This window comes from Dipodomys ordii, unplaced genomic scaffold, assembly GCF_000151885.1.
Source record: "Dipodomys ordii isolate 6190 unplaced genomic scaffold, Dord_2.0 Scaffold2, whole genome shotgun sequence".
Lineage (NCBI taxonomy): Eukaryota > Metazoa > Chordata > Mammalia > Rodentia > Heteromyidae > Dipodomys > Dipodomys ordii.
Genome location: NW_012267218.1, coordinates 20,934,138 through 20,950,990, shown reverse-complemented (window position 1 = coordinate 20,950,990; position 16,853 = coordinate 20,934,138). Strand labels below are relative to the sequence as shown.

The following is a 16,853-nucleotide window of genomic DNA, read 5'->3' as shown; positions in this document are numbered from 1 at the left end:
AAAAAGAAATATTTTATTCTCTCTGGACCTTGGTGACTCACACCTATAAATCCTAGCTACTCAGAAGGTTGAGATCTGAGAATCACAACCAACCCAAGAAGGGAATTCTGTGAGACTCATCTCCGATTAACCACCAAAAAGCCAGAAATGGAGGTGTGGCTCAAGTGGTAGAACATGAGCCTTGAGTGAAAAAAGCTAAGGGACAGCACCCAGGTTATGAGTTCAAGCCCCAGTACACACACACATACAGATATTCCCTCATTCTAAATCTGTGGGGATAGATGGTGAAGAAGGAAGGGACACACAATTCCCAGCCACAGTTTTGCTCTGTCGTCATGGCAGCTATAAGTGTTCAGCTCTGTCACTTTCACAGAATCTCCATTTATTGTCACTGCCAATTTCTTAGCTTGCTTACTCTCTGCTCTTGCTTTTTGCTACCTATCAATTTTATCATATAACATCCTTTACTAAAGATAAAAGATGGCACATTTAGTGCTGGTGGCTCACGCCTGTAATCCTAGGTACTCAGGAGGCTGAGATCTGAGGATCGCGGTTCAAAGCCAGCCCGGGCAGGAAAGTCTGTAAGACTCTTTATCTCCAATAAACCACCAGAAAATTGGAAGTGGCGCTGTGGCTCAAGTGGTAGGGCACTAGCCTTGAGCTGAAGAACTGAAGGACAGCATTCAGGCCCAGAATTCAAGCCCATGACCGCCAAAAAAAAAAGATGGCACATTTAGTGCTGGAGGCCTGGTTCACATGGTAGAGCACCTGCCACATGAAAGACCACATTTCTATCAAAATAGAAAAATGTAAAGACCAACACTTGTTACTCACAATCTCTTTTGCTCCCAGACTCCTAGGCGCGCACTTTGGGGAGGGGAGCAAAATGAGAGAGGGAGGGTGTTTTCCAAAATCCTGACCATCTACATTATAACCTTCAGTCCTGGATTTGAAGTTTTTCCCTGACTATTATATTCTGGGAAGAACATACAGAATTGCCTTACAAACTTGTGACCATCCACATTATAACCTTGCCATTAAAAAGAGGCAAAATTTTACCCCATGAAACAAAGGACTTGAGAATTCACCTTCCAGTGCCCAGGTTAATGGAGCCTCACGGTTTGGGCTTGTGGGAAGAATGGGATCAGAGACTGGGATGAGGGGAAGAAATGAATTTCCAGGGACCATCATCACAGAGGGAACTGACAGGCCAAGGAACATGTGTTTCATGGGCACTGATGTGGATATTTAAGTCAACCAAGGTGTCAAATTCTAAACTGGTCAAATAGAATAAAGGGATTATTATCATGTCAGGTCTTTTGACTGCAGATGTTCTCCGAGGGGAGTAGGCAAAGTCTCTCCAGTGTCCCAGGCTGAGATAGTCCCCGAGACATCTGCCAGTCATCTCTGCTGCCTGACCTGCAGCCATGGCAGTGGTGCTTCAACTCCACGCCCACAGCCTGTTCTTCTCCTTGGCAGGTTCCGTCCACAGCATCACCTTCTTTTCCTTGTCCACACTTATGGTTTCTATCGTAATTGCCTTTTTTGGCACTTTTCTGGGACGGCTTCGGGCAGGCCATGAATATGAGGTGAGTTGCCAGCTTGCCTATTCTTCACTGGTTCTACTGATTCTTGAGACACAACCTCTTCTGGTTTCAGCACCCAGAGGGGCTGAACTTCTCACAGATTGTGTGCATGTGTGCGTGTGTCTTCTCTTTCTCTGCCCTTCGATACCACCTTCAAACAGCAGGCATGTGAGTCCAGTCCAGCCCCTGAGCGGGCAGCATTGTCTCAAGGGGCTGGAGGACTGGGAGCAAGGATGGAACCAAGTGTGTGGGGGAGGGCTTAGGGCTGGATGGACAGTCATCTTTTCACTTTCCAGAATCCCAGCTATTGAACTGGTGTTTTTCCATGATGCCTTTGGCCCTTTGACCAAGGAATTTAATCATTGGTCCTCCTGGAGAAGAGAGCCCAGCATGTTCTCAGACATGGTGGTGATCTGCAGTAGATTAACTAACTTTTGACTCTTTATGATTATGTATTTCTTTTTCTAGTTAACTTTCTGGTTTTCTCTTGACAACAGTGAATTGTTTCCTTTAAAAAATATGAATGTAACTGGGCGCCGGTGGCCCACACCTGTAATCCTAGCTACTCAGGAGGCTGAGAGCTGAGGATCACGGTTCAAAGCTAGCCCAGACAGGAAAGTCTGTGAGACTCGTATCTCCGATAAACCAGAAAACAGTGGCACTGTGGCTCAAGTGGTAGAGCTGAAGAGCCTTGAGCTGAAGAGCTGAGGGACAGCACCTAGGCCCAGACTTCAAGCCCCACGACCCACCAAAAAAAAAAAAAATGTACATAGAGAAAACAAAGTAGATAGAAGAAATCTCTAGTATCTAGGGCTCTGGACACAAAAACTCCACCGCCCTCTCTACCTGGCTATCTTGCTCCATCACCTGGCTGGAACGCCAGGCTGGTAAAAGGTCAAAATGATGACCTCCCCCCACAGACAGTGTTGGATCTGGTTGTCCAAATGTCACTGGAGAGGAGGAGGGAGGGAGCCTAGACCAGAATAGTTTGTGGCTCCTTCCAGATACAACAAGGAGACATCCTAGAATGAAAGATGACAGGTCAAAGCAAGCTCATCTTTGAACTCCAGTTCTAACTCTTCATACTTCTTCCATGATGAGCCTTGGGAACTGAGTATTCTAGAAGGGACTCCTAGTTTCCCAGCCTCCCCCTGTCCCTGTGGGCCTCTTCCCTACCAGCTGGAAATAGAGAGGGTTGAGTGCCATGGTAGGAGTCAAGAGGCTCAGATGTGGGGTCCAGACCCCTCTGCATGTGGGAGGGAGGGGACAGAGAGCAACCCCCTCCCATCCTGTGACCCACCCTCTCTCTTCCTGCTGCAGCCAGAGGCAGAGGAGACAGAGACCGTGTTTGACATGGAGCCAAGCAGCACGTCCTCCACCCCAACCTCCCTTGTGAGTCATCACCCTCACCTCCCCCAGGTCAGGAGGGTGGCCCCTGGGGGGATTGGCCCACTCCAGGGTCGCTGAGAGGCACCAGCCCTTAGTTCCCACCTATAGCTCTGGGTAGGGGCGGGGGGCGGGAGCAGGGCCCTCTGGGCTCCCTCCTCTGACCCAGGAGGACTTGGCCCAGGTCCAAATGCTGCCTTGGCCCTGGCTGAAGAGTGGGGAGAGAAGGAGAACCAACATTTACTCGTCACTCAGTAGAAGGCACTCACACAGGAGGCAGTCAGAGAGGATAAACTCCGTCACGGGGACCTCGGAGTCAGAGTCCTCAGTCGTGTAGACACAGGAGCAAGCTGGGGCTCAGCCTCGGACCCCAAGGCTGCCTCCGCAGAGCTGTGCAGAGCTGCAGGGAGCTATTAGCGGATGCACCAAATGGTAAGGCAGGGGTAGTCCTGTATACACGAGTCCATCAACCCGTGAAAAGCCCAGGCCAGACCCAGTCAGCTGGCAGGCTGGCCATGGGCTGCCGTGCCCACAGGGCTCTCATGGATGGACGAGTACTCATATCCCTGCCACAAGCGTCAGTGTAGAAGCACCAATATGTGTGCCAATCTGAGTACCAGGTAGACTGCACATAGGTGCCAGGTGTCTCAGGAGCACTGGACAGGAAAAGGGTTCTCAGAAGAGGGAATGTGTCATGTGACTTCAGTACTGGGAGGAAAGGTTGCCAGGATGTGGATGTAGTAAGAAACACTGGAGAAAGAATAAGGAAGAGCCTAGAGTATGGGGGAACCAAAGACAGAGAGTTTGGCTTTCTTTAGTGGTGGACAAATCTGGGTAAAAACACATAACCAAGCTAGGCAGTGACTCACATCTGTAATCTTAGCTACTCAGGAGGCAGAAATCAAGAGAATCAGGTTCAAATGTAGCCTAGCCAAAAGAATTAGTGAGATCCTCATCTCAGTCAAATAACCAGGTATGGTGGTCTTCCCAGCTACATGGTAGGTAGTCTCATAGGAAGATCAAGGTCCCAGCTTATCCAAAATATGTGATCCTTCCTGGAAATAAAGCAAAAGAGGGATAGGGACATGGCTCCAGTTGTAGCGTCCCTGCCAAGCAAACACAAAGCCAGGGGTTTAAATTCTATCACCAAAAAAAAAAAAGTAAGGAAGAAGTGCTTTACAAAAGCAGAGATAAGCAATAGCAGACCGACAGGCCCATTCACATGCACAGACACAAGACCTTACACAAAGGAACCAACTGCGTCTGAAAAGGGAAGGGGAGAAGAGCAAGACTCAAAATAGGAGTCTCTCCTGCTTGGAACCTTTTCAATGTGAGTGTCCTCAGGGCTGTTAAAAGTGACTTACTAGCTGGGCATTGGTGGCTCACGCCTGTAATCCTAGCTACCCAGGAGGCTGAGCTCTGTGGATCACAGTTCAAAGCCAGCCCAGGCAAGAAAGCCCATGAGACACTAATTAACCACCAAAAAACTGGAAGTGGAGCTGTAGCTCAAGTGGAAGAGTACTAGCCTTGAGCACAAAAGCTCAGGGATAGTGCCCAAGCCCCAAGCTCAAGCCCCAGTATCAGCACACACTCACACAAAAAAGGCGCACTCACTTTGGAATGAAGGTCTCCCTGGGCGCCAGCTCAATGGGGACCCAGGTCACTCTTCTTGGATTCAGCCAGACTGGAAATCGTGAATGGGTAAAACACATTCTGAAGAATTAGGAATGGACTAAAGTGAGGAAACCTGCCACTAAACTTTGGTTACAGGAGCTTGCAGACAGTGAGACCCTGTCTTGTAGCCTGTTAGCAGGAGGGATAGGAGGGAGGCAGCTTCTGGGGAAGGAAGGACCTATGGCTTGGAGGCGGGGCATGAAGGGAGGAGAGGATGTACCCTGGGCCTTGCTCCAGATGTGACTTTGCTCCTTCTCCTCTCTATCCTGAGCAGCTGTACATGGCCACTGTACTGCAAGAGCCAGAGCTGAACCTGACTCCAGCCTCCTCCCCAGCCAGGCACACCTATGGCACCATGAACAGCCAGCCGGAAGAGGGACAAGAAGAGAGTGGTTTGAGGGGCTTTGCGAGGGAGCTGGACACGGCCCGGTTTCAGGAAGGGCTGGAACTGGAGGGCCAGAGCCAGTACCACTGATCAGGACTCCAGGACTCCAGTCAGCGGCCCTTGGGAGCGCTTGGCATGGGGAGGAGGCAAGCGGGTGGCCTGGGCCTCTCCCCTCCCACCTGCAGACTTTGGGAACTCCTGATTGAAACATCTGCTGTCGCTATGGCCATGTGGTGACCCCACACCTACCGACCAGTGAGAATGGGAGGTGCTGGGCAGTGCCTAGTGACCCCAGGATAGGGTGGAGGAGACACTCACCATGTTCTGGGAGAGGTGGCTCAAGCCCAGGACACAGGCACTGAATGCTAGGGGACTTGGGTGGGTCATGGTGAAGACGTGCATAAGGAAGAGGTGGGAAGGGGCCCATCAAAGGCTCTGTGGGGGTGGAGTGGGGAGCGTGGGGTGTCCAGGCTCCAGCTGCCCATCAAGAAGTTTCTGCTGCTCTGGGCCCTAGGCCTCTACTGACAGTCTGAGCAAGTAAAGGTACGCGAGCTGAGCCTCATGGACAAGAGACAGGTGACTGTCAGCAAGGGTTTCCCCACCGGGGCTCTGCACCAGACCCTGAGCAAGGGCTAGCTGAGACCACAGGCCTGGGAAGAGGTGACCGAGGCCCTTCCTGTCCCTCTGCCCTTGCCAGATGTCCCCAGGAGCAGCAGGAACAAGGTCCTCTCTACCCTCACATGGGTAGTGGTCACTTGGGCTCATTAAAGAGACCTGCATGCTTTGTGGTAAAGGAAACCATGGCTAATTCTTGCTGGTTGCTGTAAGGTGGGAGGAAGAGACAGAATTCATGGAGGAGTGGGGGCGGGGGTTCTCTTCACCAAACTGTCCATAGTGGGAAGCCAGACACACCTCCCCTATCCTTAGATATAAATGAGATTTTCCCCAAAGCCCAGGAGGTGATCACGGAGAATGTCTCCTGCCTCCCACCCATCCGAGTGCCAGAGCCCAGCTGCCCAAGATGGCGGCAGCTCAGGGTCACATACCCAGGTTTCCAATGGAAGGCATGGGCCATCCCCCCCCCCGCCCCCTGCACTGGGACCCACCTCTGTGACCTCTCATGTGGCCCTAGCTCAGACACTGCAAAAGATGCCTCCCACAGCGCTGTCACGAGTGTGTCCCCGTGGGTGGGTGAGGCTGCTGTCCCAGGGCTGCCTCTGCCTAGAGGCTGTAGAAGCTGGGTCCTGAGCAACACTGGTAACTCTTAGTGCTTCTGCCACAGCTGGGAGTAATACCTTCTACCGCGCAGAGCCCTGGAACCAGTTCCAGCTGGAGTCTCAGAACCACATGAGCCAAGTTGCCTAGAGTCTGTGAGCTCCTAAGCCTCCTCTGTGCTGCCTGCCTGCTACAGGTGGGCCCAGGCTCACCTGACACACTTGAGTATCTGCAGCACATTCCCGGCATGTGGCTGCCCTAAATGAAGGTCACCTAGGCCCCTGCCTCTGCTCCTACCTTCATTCTACAGGAGAAATAGGTGTGCCATGCCCCAGGGCTTAGCCCCGTGGTCCCACAGGACCCCTCCCCCTGGAATTTCATCTTTTTGTGGCCCAGTGGCCAGGGAGCTCCACCTGCCTGGCCAGATCCGCTAGCGTGGATTGTAAAGTAGGGGTGTGGGTTTGCTGCCAGAGGCACTTGTGCGGCCCTGTGGATTGTGGCTGCTGGCCCCTCACCCCCACCCTCCACAGACCACATGACAGGATGGCTGGAGACGTCTACCGTGAATTTGAATCAAGTGCAGCCTCGCTTTGGGTGTGAATGTTGGGAAAATGGCAGACTATTTCTTTGCTCATTCCACAGACCTGGGGTCGCCGACACAGTCCTGCCCATCTGTCTGGGCCTCAGCCTCCAAGAGTCACTGGTGACGGGGACAGTGATCCTCATGCACACACCACATCTGGGCCCTCTCTGGCCATGCCCCTCCCACCTGTGTTCAGTCCATTGACCTCTGCCTACCACCATCCCACATTACCCCATACCACAGCCATCCATCCCCCTCCTGGGGGACCCAGAATGGTCTGGAGACCTAGAGGGCTCCCCACAGCAGTTTTTGAGCAAACCCACCCCTGCCCTCCACCCCCAGCTGCCTCTGGAAGCAAAGTGCCTATCAGCAGCATTGCGTCCTCTGGGAGTCCTGGAGGGGTTGTAGACTAATGGCTCACCACTACTAAAGGAATGTGCCAGAATGCTGAACCTTCTTGTTATCAATGCTATGACTGTGCCTTGAATAAACAAGTCCTCCCAACCTCTGCTAGCCCGTGCCTCTACATCTGGGCTAGGCCAACAGGCCTTTCCTCCACCCAGAAAGAGTCAGTGTTCCCAGGTCACCAGTCTGGGGCAACACGCCTCACCACATAGCTTTTACCCCAGGGATAAAGCTACACCTTCTGGGATCTCCGACCCTGATCCCAATTTATAGCCTGCTGTATAGACAGCACATGGCTGCATCTCTCTGCTGTACAGTAGTAAAAATAGTCTGTCCCTGAGCTTGCCCATAAAGCCAGAAGGGCAGCTTTGCCTTAGGCAGCTGGGCCCCCTGGGCAAATGGTGGACTCCGTAAGAGGGCAACTGACTTATGCCAGTGGCTGGGTAGGTTCTGATACAGGTATTCAGGAAGAGTGGCCTGGGGGAGGTGGGGGGGGTGCCAAGGAAGGCTGGAGGAAGAGAAAGGGTGCATCCAGACAAGGACTGGTCTTTGTAGAGGTTGTCACACTGGCAAGGAATAGAAAACAGTTCTCTGCCTCGGTTGAGCCATGGTTTCAGCCTTCCTCCAGCCAGCCAGATAACCCTAGCTGCCACCTCATCCAGATGCAGTGGGAGTTGCAGTGAGAGAACACAAGGTCCACCGGCTGCCCTGTTAGTGAACAGAGATTGGGCCACCTAGGGGGATGGTTATGGCTGGAGAGGAGAGGGACACAAAGGATGACAAGCCCACAGCTGCCCAAGGACTTCTCATTGCTACCACCTTTGCTGGGACCTCTCAGTCCATCAGTGGGTGTGGTTCAATACCCACTGCAGCACAAGCCTGGGCACAAGGCCAGGGCCCATCCTCCTGGGTCCTCTCCCCATAAGACAGTTCTCTTCCAAGCCAGGTTGGGATCCTCCAAGCTGCTTCAGTGGAGATGGACTATGGAAACGACTGTCTGGGCAGAGGGCCTGTGCCAGCTGCCTGCGCACAAGACGCCTCCTATTAAGGAGGACCAGAATGCTGGCCACTGGGCTGGGCCCACAAGGGCATTTCAGCATCTTAACTGAGTGTCATGCTGGTACCACACCAGGCCTGAGAGGAAGCAGGAAAGCCCAGGCCAAGCCTAGGACCAACAGGAGCTGCTCCTGGTCATCCTGCCAAAATTATCCCACTGGAAGCAGCTCAGGTCGGTCCCGAGGATCCCCCCCTTGCTGGCTCAGTTGCAGGTTGGAATGCCCAGGGTGGGGGGTAGGGGGAACTCATTTCCAGCAAGATACACTCCAGGTTTGTTCAAAATTAAAAAAAAAACATTTTTGTGGCTGGTGGTGTGGCTCCAGTAGTACACTGCCTTCCTGGGAAGTGTGAAGCCCTCCGCTCATACAATTCCCTATTGAAGCCCTAACTGGCGGGGTTCCCATCCTCCTCAGAGCTCTGAAATCCTCCCCGTGCCCAAGACTTGCCCTGTAGGACTCAAAATTTCTAGGATGCTGTCGGATCACATCTTTCACAGAAGGCCCCAGTTGAGTGTTAGCAGGCAGGCAGGGAGAGGCGAGCAGGTAAGGCAAACAACCCTAGCCTCAAGCACCACATGCCATGGAGGCTTTAGCCCAGGTGACCTAAGCTCTAGCATAGCTTCTGTCACCACGGTCCTGTTCTGCAAATAAGAATCACATGGCTTGTGTCAAGAGCCCCACAGCAGGATTCGGGGGCTCTTCTGGCTGACTTCTTCCCTCAACTCCACTCTTCGTCCTTCCTCTTCACACACAGCACCAAGCAGCAGTTAATTCCATAGCAGCCCCTGAGGGCAATAACAAATTATGTAATGGGATGTGGGGCCAAGTGCTTTTAAAGGAAGAGCAAGCAGGATGAGGGCAGGGGAGTGACTGGAGATGGAGAAGGGACTCTTTTGCTAGATCTAAAGTCCACCGGCATCAGATGTGGGAAGAATAAGTAGGTCTGCAGGAATAAGCTGAGGGCCTGAGCATCGAGCTGGCCAAAGAGGCTGGAGCAGATGGGGCAAAGGAAGGAGAGGAACAGGCGAAGTCTAAGAAGGCAAGGAGCATAATAGGGCCCCATTAGCACAATGGATTTATTCTAGCTATCTGGGAGGTTACTGGGGGATTCACAGCAGGAGTGAGATGATCTGTATTTTTTTTTTTTTTTTTTGGTCAGTCGGGCTTGAATTCAGGACCTAGGCATTGTCCTTATGCTCTTTTGCCCAAGGCTAGTGTTCTACCATTTGAGCCACAATGCTACTTCTGATTTTTTTGGTGGTTAATTGGAGATGAGTCTCATGGACTTTCCTGACCTTGACTGGCTTTGAACCATGATCCTCAGATCTCAGTCTCCTGAGTAGCTAGGATTACAGGTATGAGACACCAGTGTCCGGCTCAAATTTTTGTTGTTGTTGATCATGGGTCTTGAGTTGTGGGCCTGGGCCACACTGTCCCTCTGCTCTTCAGCTCAAGGTTAGTGCTCTACCACTTGAATTTTTTTAAAAATTATAAAATACTGTAAACAAAAATTTACTATCTTTTAAAACTTTTTGGTGCTGGGGTTAAACTTAGGTCCTCAGGCTTTCTCCTCAGCCCTGATCTTTGCAGGTGTGTGTGTGTGTGTGTGTGTGTGTGTGTGTGTGTGTGTGTGTGTGTGTGTGTGTAACTTGTACTGAAATTTGAACTCAGAGTCTTGTGCTCTCCCTTAGCTTTCTCACTCAAGGCTGGTACTCTACCACTTAAGCCACATCTCCTCTTCAAGCCTTTTGCTGTTTAACTACAGATTAGTCTCAGCTTTTGTGTGTGTAGGCTGGTTTGGAATCAGGATCCTCAGACCTCAGCCTCCTGAATAGCTAGGATCACAAGTGTGAGTAACCAGTGCCTGGATTGCTGGTTATTTTCAAAATAGGGTTTTGCTTCCTGCCTTGATATACTGTACCTAATACGGATGGGTTTCATGAACTTTTCTACCAGGCTGGCTTGAATTGAAGTTTTCCCAATCTCAGCCTTCCAAGTTGTTAGGAATACAAGTATGAGCCACCAGTGCCTGGCTTTTTTTTTTTTTTTTTTTTGGGTCCGGTCGTGGGCCTAAACTCGGCCTGGGCGCTGTCCCTCAGCACTTCAGCTCAAGGCTAGCGCTCTACCACTTGAGCCACAGCACCACTTCCGGCTTTTTTCTTTTTGCTTATGTGGTGCTGAGGAATCGAACCCAGGGCCTCAGGCATGCAAGGCAAGTGCTCTACCACTGAGCCACCTTCCCAGCCCATGTCTGGCTTTTTTTAAATGAACTTTAAAAAAATTTATTATTATAAAGGTGATGTGCAAAGGGATTACAAGAGCCGGGTAATAAGTATGTTTCCTTTTGCACAGTGTCTTCTGTTCCCTCACTCTCTTCCAGTCCCTCTCATCTCCACCCACAAGTTGTACTGTTCACTTTCATCTGTGCATTTTTTTTTTTACCATTTTTCCCTTGACTTCTGTACTAAACCATTTCAAGTGTACTGTTTGGTGGTGGTATTTGTGTGTGCAGCACTAGAAATTGAACCCAGGGCCTCATGGACTCTAGCCAAATGCTGTACTACTTGAGCCATGTGCCCTGGCTAGGCTGTCTAGCCAGCATCTATCCAAACCGTGGATTGACAAGTGGCTTCTTTGTTGGAACTAGCATGCTATGTGTTGTAACTGACCCAAAATGCAAGAGACGCTGATGTCTGTCTCATCTACAGTTCTAAGTGGTCAGCTTTCTTCAAGCCGTGACTCAGGGCAGAGTTGCATTTGCTCTATAGTTCTATCTATCATGTTCTGTCAGCACATGGCCCTGAAGGTCACCGTGATGTCTATGCTAGGCTGATAGATGAATGACAGAGTAGGAAGGAACAGGAAGAAGCTGGATGAACCATTCCCCCACCTCCCATGGCTCACTGGTCAGAACTGTCCTCTGTTGCCCTAGCTGTCAGGAAGGTTGGTCTAGCTATTTGCCCAGAAGGAGAAAAACTGCATTTCATAGCCTGCCAGTCCATTTGAACCCTAGACTCCTTACCCATCTCCATCACCTTCCACCTCCCAAAGCCTTGGTTTCCTTTCCACCCCCTCTAGCCTTGGCCCCATGACCCACCCTCCCTGCTCTGAGCCCCAGGTTAAGGCTCAAAAAGAGACTAGTCCAGAAGGGTTAAAGAGGCACACAGAACAACTTTATTCCTCATGAGTTAGAGAACCACAGCAAAGAGGGGGAGAGTGCAGATGGCTGGGGAAAGGGCAGGAGGCTTCCTGCCGTTCCCCCCAGCACTGGCACACCAGGGGTGCTAAACATGGTAACTACACAGTTGTAGGCCTATTGCCAAGCAGAGTTGATGAGTAGAAGGGTGAGGGGACACAGGTGAAGAATTGGCCTTCCTGGAGCGGGACAGTGAGGGAAGTCTCAGGACTCAGCTCTCTGGGGCCTTGTTGCTCCGCTTAGAAGTGCTAAATGAGGACAAGTGGTAGTTTTGCCAAAGGGAAACTACATGACTGGGGTACAGGGGAATAAGAGACCTGGAAATATGGCATGGCAGGCACAGAGCATCTTTCCCTCCCAGACTCCTGAAAGCAGAAATCCAAGACAGGGAAGCATCATAGCGCCTGAGCAGGCCAAATGGAAGGGGCGTGAAGCCTGGTCACCTTGCTCCTTCCTACATTGGCCAGGGCCTATGGTCTCAAAGTCTCTCCATCTCAGCCCCAGGCCCTCTCGCCACCAAAGCTCTGCTCTGTCTCGTGAGGCAGGAAAGGGTGCCAGAAAAGTGAATAGGCAGGCAGGGAAGAGGCCACAAGGATGAGGAAGCCCAGAGCCCCTTCTGGAAGGAAAGGCCACTCCTCCTGCAGATGGAGCCCTCTCTATCACCTCTCTAATGGTCTGGACAAGACCAAGACACAGAGAGGCCTGGGCTACAACAGACATAGACCAGTAGACAGACATGGACAGCTGCGGACAACCAAGCAGGGGTCGCTTCTTACTCGCCATCCCAGCCACGACTCATGGCCTGCACCACGGCCCCGTAAAGCTGGTTCCAGGCAGCCCGCATGGCTGGTGTGAAAGCAGGGCCCAGACACCTCTCAAGCATGTAGAGCAGGGACTCGCCCACTGTCTGCAAAGACAAGAGGCACCATCATCTCAAAGGCATTGCTCCATTGTACAGGTAAGACCATCAAGGTCAGAGCTGGTTAAGCGTGCTGGGCCAGTCTTCTTTCCTGCCCAGGGATCCCACCTTAATCCTTGGATAGCACACTGCCCTTTACCTTAAATCTGAAGCTATGGAATAAATGAAGCATTTCACCCCTCTCCTAAGCTTGTGATCCATCCTCTACTGATGGACCAAAGCATTGCCTTGAGCCCCCGACCTCAAATCCAGCCCATTTTTCCTTTCTCTCAGATCCCTCTTGCAAGACAGCCCATGCAGTTAAGAGCCTGGGCTCTGGGGGCTGGGAAGGTGGCTCAGTGGTAGAGCGCTTGCCTTGTATGCCTGAGGCCCTGGGTTCGATTCCTCAGCATCACATAAGCAAAAAGAAAAAAGCCGGAAGTGGCACTGTGGCTCAAGTGGTAGGGCACTAGCCTTGAGCTGAAGAGCTGAGGGACAGTGCTCAGGCCGAGAGTTCAGGCCCCACAACCGGACCAAAAAAAAAAAGAGCCTGGGCTCTGGAGCCAGATAGATCTGAGTTCAGATCCTAATCACCACTTAGGAGCTTGGTAGCCTTCAGCAAGTAACAAAGTAAAAGTTCCGAGTCCTGGGCTTCTTGAGAGATGCAGTGGGATAACTTATTAAAAAGTTATTAGCAGGGGCTGGGAGTGTGGCTTAGTGGTAGAGCGCTTGCTTAGCATGCATATGAAGCCCTGGGTTCGATTCCTCAGTACCACATAAACAGAAAAAGCTGGAAATGGCACTTTGGCTCAAGTGGTAGCTAGCCTTGCACACAGAGAAGGGCTCAGGGACAGTGCTCAGGCCCTGAGTTCAAGCTCCAGGACTGGCAAAAAACATTATTAGCATTTTCATACAATAAGCCTTCAATAATTATAATATCCCAAAAATAATCATATTCTCATTTCTTAAAGCTTATTTATCTCATAAGTATTTGCTGAAGATTCCCTCAAAACAAAACAAGGCAGTGTGCAGGTACTAGTATAGAGGGGCAGGCAAGACCACCTGGGCCCCTTCCTCACAGGGCTTACCATCTGCCAAGTGGTTGGGCTTGATAGAGTCCATCACAGCACTGGTCCCTCCCTCCCCACGGTGAGCCCATAGAACCTAAGAAAGTGATGCTGGCAGAGGCTTTACATGCATTTGCAACCTAGGGCTTGTCCTGCAACTCAGCAACCATCCATGCAGTGCTCAGCTTGCATAGGAGGGAGAGAAAGCAAAGACTCCCAGCCTCCTTGGTTTCCCTGCCCCCAGGAGAGTTCCTGGTAGGTCTCAAAGGGGTCATTCCTACCATACCATGGGGAATAGAAGAGCTACCCTGCTGAGCCCAGCTGTGAAAAATCAGAAATGGTTGCTTTAAGCCAGAATGTGTTTTTTTGGGGGGAAGGGTAGTTTGACACCCAACAAAAGAAAGCTGATTAGACCAGCTGCTTTTGTGGTTCTAAGAGATCAGTGAGAACTCAGAAGCTCAGAGAAATCAAAACAGCGCCAGGGGCACACAGCTGACATATACACAATGCAGGGCCCTAGTGCTGGTCTTGGGGGGGGATGGAGAGGGTACAGCACAGAGAACAGGGTGGTGGGGGGGGATGGACTAGGAGGGAGTGCTGGCCCAGGCCTTGTCCTCTGAAGAATGTGGGAGTCTCATCACCTACCGAAAAGGAGCTGAGCTTCACACCCACTGCCCGGTGCTTCCTGCCCAAGCCAGCTAGGTACTCCTCCAGGGAGGACAGGTCCTCCACGTTGGTTACCGCAGCATCAATCACCAGCATCACCTGCCAGGGGCAAGGCAGGACTCACCAAGGGCCCAGACCAATCCCACCAGAGTACAACCATTGCCCAGAATCCAAGGCCAGAGAGGCCCTTAGCACCCTGCATTCAAAGAGCAAGGGCAATAGATAACCTATGTCAGCATACAGTAGGTGCCCAACTAATGCTGTTAAATACATGAATGCCTTCTCTTTGAGAGTGTCAAAGCCTCCCAGATGTCATTAAGACAGTATTGTTTGCCTAGGACAAGGGGAAACTGAGGCCCTGTGAGGAGAATCAGCTTCTAAGTAAATCTCAGTTTGGGGCTGGGGTGCACTCAAGTGGTAGAGTGCTTGCCTATTGAGTGTGAGGCTGTAGGTTCAAATTTCAGGATCACCATTAAAAAAAAAAAGTGTAGGGGCTGGGAAGGTGGCTCAGTGGTAGAGCGCTTGCCTTGCATGCCTGAAGCCCTGGGTTCGATTCCTCAGCACCACATAAGCAAAAAGAAAAAAGCTGGAAGTGGTACTGTGGCTCAAGTGGTAGAGTGCTAGCCTTGAGCTGAAGAGCTGAGGGACAGCGCCCAGGCCCAGAGTTCAGGCCCCACGACCGGACCCCCCCACAAAAAAAAGTGTAGGTTATTGCCACCAGGGCTGAGAGATCAGGGGGAAAGGGGAGAGCAATGACTGAAGCTGTGGCCAATGGCTAAAGATAGGGTGCCACCAAAGGCTGACCAGTGTGCCAGGTTGGGTCCAGCCCAGGGGGAAAGCAGCAGGTGCCCCTCCCCTTACCTTCCTGATGTGGTCCAGAAACTCTGGAGAAGAGAGACAGTCCTCGGGGCTAGAGAACTGGTGGCCATCATACTGGAAGAGAGGCAGCAGGCCGGGCTCCAGGGCGAACAGCCTGCAGGGTAGGGGGTGGAGGGTATCCAGCCCATGAGCAAGCAGTGAACCCAACGGTCCCAGCTGGTCAGCAGTAAGCCAACAGCACCCCTCAGCTGGAATTACCAGCAGTGCCAGTGTCCCTCCCTTTCCCCAGGTTCTGAAAAGTTTAGAGAAGCCAGTGTGTCTCCAGGACTCTCACAGGCCCTGGCACACAGTAACCTCTCTCTAAATAGTTGAGAGGTGTGATTTGAGTTGGGGGAGTGGGCTCTAGGACGGAACTTCCCGGGAGACTCAGCCCAGCGATGACATCACCGGCTAGCCAGGCATGGGGACCCCACCTGTAATCCCAGCTATTCAGGAGAGGAGGCAGGAAGATCTCAAGTTGGAGGCCAGACCAGGCAAAGATAGGGATACTCTGTCTCAAAACCAACATATAAACAACAAAAAGGGTTAGAGGACATAGCTCAAGAGGTAGAGCACTCATCTAGCAAGCAGAAGGCCCTGGGTTCAATCGCTAGTAACATACACAACATACACAGGTGTGCCTGAAAACTTCTTGTGTTCCTAACCTTGTAACTGTCTATCTTTCACAATTTAAAGCAGTGGATATAACTTTGATTCTAATTTTACAGAGGAGGAAACAGCCTACAGAGAGGCTAAGCAACTTCCCCAATGTCACATGCTTGAAAATAGGGGAGCCACCAAGATGCCAGAGCAAAACCGAGTTCAGGGAAACCCAGAAGGCACAATGGGGGGCAGTTAGCCCCCCTCAGGAGGACTCATGTTTCTGTGAAACTTGCTATTTGTGAAACAATTTATTGCTCTTTTGGTCTGGGGGAGGTTTAGCACAAGCCTGGGCAGAAGTTTGGGTCTGACCTTGGAGCCAAGGTTCCCTGTAACACAGGGCATTCGGGCTGGGGCTGGCAGCGGGGTTTACACTGCCTGTTTCCCCCTCTTCACATGGCTCATGGCTCTCTGGTCCTAACCTGCACCTTCCTTTGAAAGGGTTGCCACGATCGGGTGGGGAAGGCGCCTGCCCACTCTGCCCATCCCGCCTTTGGGGCACTCACACCCGCAGCAGTGGGGACCCCGGGAGAGGGCGCAGCTGGCAGACCCCCATCACTCCCCAGCCAGCCCATCTGGGTGTGCGTGTGCGTGTGCGCCCTGCAGCACCGAGGGGAGTAGAAGGGGCTGCGCCACACGCTGTGGTTGCCGCGCGCCCCACTTCTCTGGCGCACATCTGGCAGCCGCCCCCCCCCGCCGCGCCCCCGCAGTGGGGTCAGTTTTCTCCCCCCCCAGCAGGTCCAGCCTCCAGGAGCCCACCCCCGGAGGGGCACCCCTCCCCCTGCAGCCCCCTCCTCCGGGAGCTCGGGCAGCGCTCACCTGGCGAACAGGACGGTGCCATGCTCCAGCGGGCTGCGGCTCACCGCCCGCCAGCTCTGCCGGATCAGCTCGGGCTCTGGGCGATCCATGCTGTCCTGGGGACGCGGGGCGCAGGGCTGAGACCCTTGGGGCGCAGACGCCATCACCGCACGTGCTGCGCCATCTGGGAGCTGACACCTGCGGCGGCGGCGGCGGCGGCGCGGACCCCTCCGCACCCACTCTGGCCCCCGGTGCCTTGGCCGGGTGGGGCCCAGCAGCCGCTTCTTCTCTGGCCAGATCCAGGAGGAGCCGAACGGCCAGCCCCGCAGGCTCTTAAGGGAGACCCTACTCTGGCTGCTGCACCCAGCACCTCCGAGCTCCAACAGCCGCCCTTTAAAGCGGCCGCGCCCCCGCCCCCTCT

The 16,853-nt window shown here is 52.6% G+C and overlaps 2 protein-coding genes across 2 annotated transcripts in view; one reads left to right on the top strand and one right to left on the bottom strand.

Annotated features, from left to right (window-relative positions):
- The window catches only part of Tmem63c (transmembrane protein 63C), a 76,573-nt gene extending 70,778 nt beyond the window's left edge, over positions 1-5,795 (top strand). Inside the window, exons 23-25 of the mRNA XM_013014500.1 lie at positions 1,480-1,589; positions 2,907-2,978; positions 4,921-5,795. Of these exons, the coding sequence (XP_012869954.1) occupies positions 1,480-1,589; positions 2,907-2,978; positions 4,921-5,121 (383 nt within the window). The 3' untranslated portion in view covers positions 5,122-5,795. The remainder of the gene's footprint in view (positions 1-1,479; positions 1,590-2,906; positions 2,979-4,920) is intronic.
- Positions 5,796-11,457: 5,662 nt separating this feature from the next.
- Ngb (neuroglobin) lies at positions 11,458-16,612 on the bottom strand. Its single transcript, XM_013014587.1, has 4 exons — positions 16,454-16,612; positions 14,978-15,089; positions 14,096-14,215; positions 11,458-12,392 (listed from the first exon to the last, which is right to left on the bottom strand). Exons 1-4 carry the CDS (start codon positions 16,594-16,596, stop codon positions 12,258-12,260), a joined length of 510 nt encoding a protein of 169 aa, XP_012870041.1. The 5' UTR covers positions 16,597-16,612; the 3' UTR covers positions 11,458-12,257.
- Between the last annotated feature and the right edge of the window lie 241 nt (positions 16,613-16,853).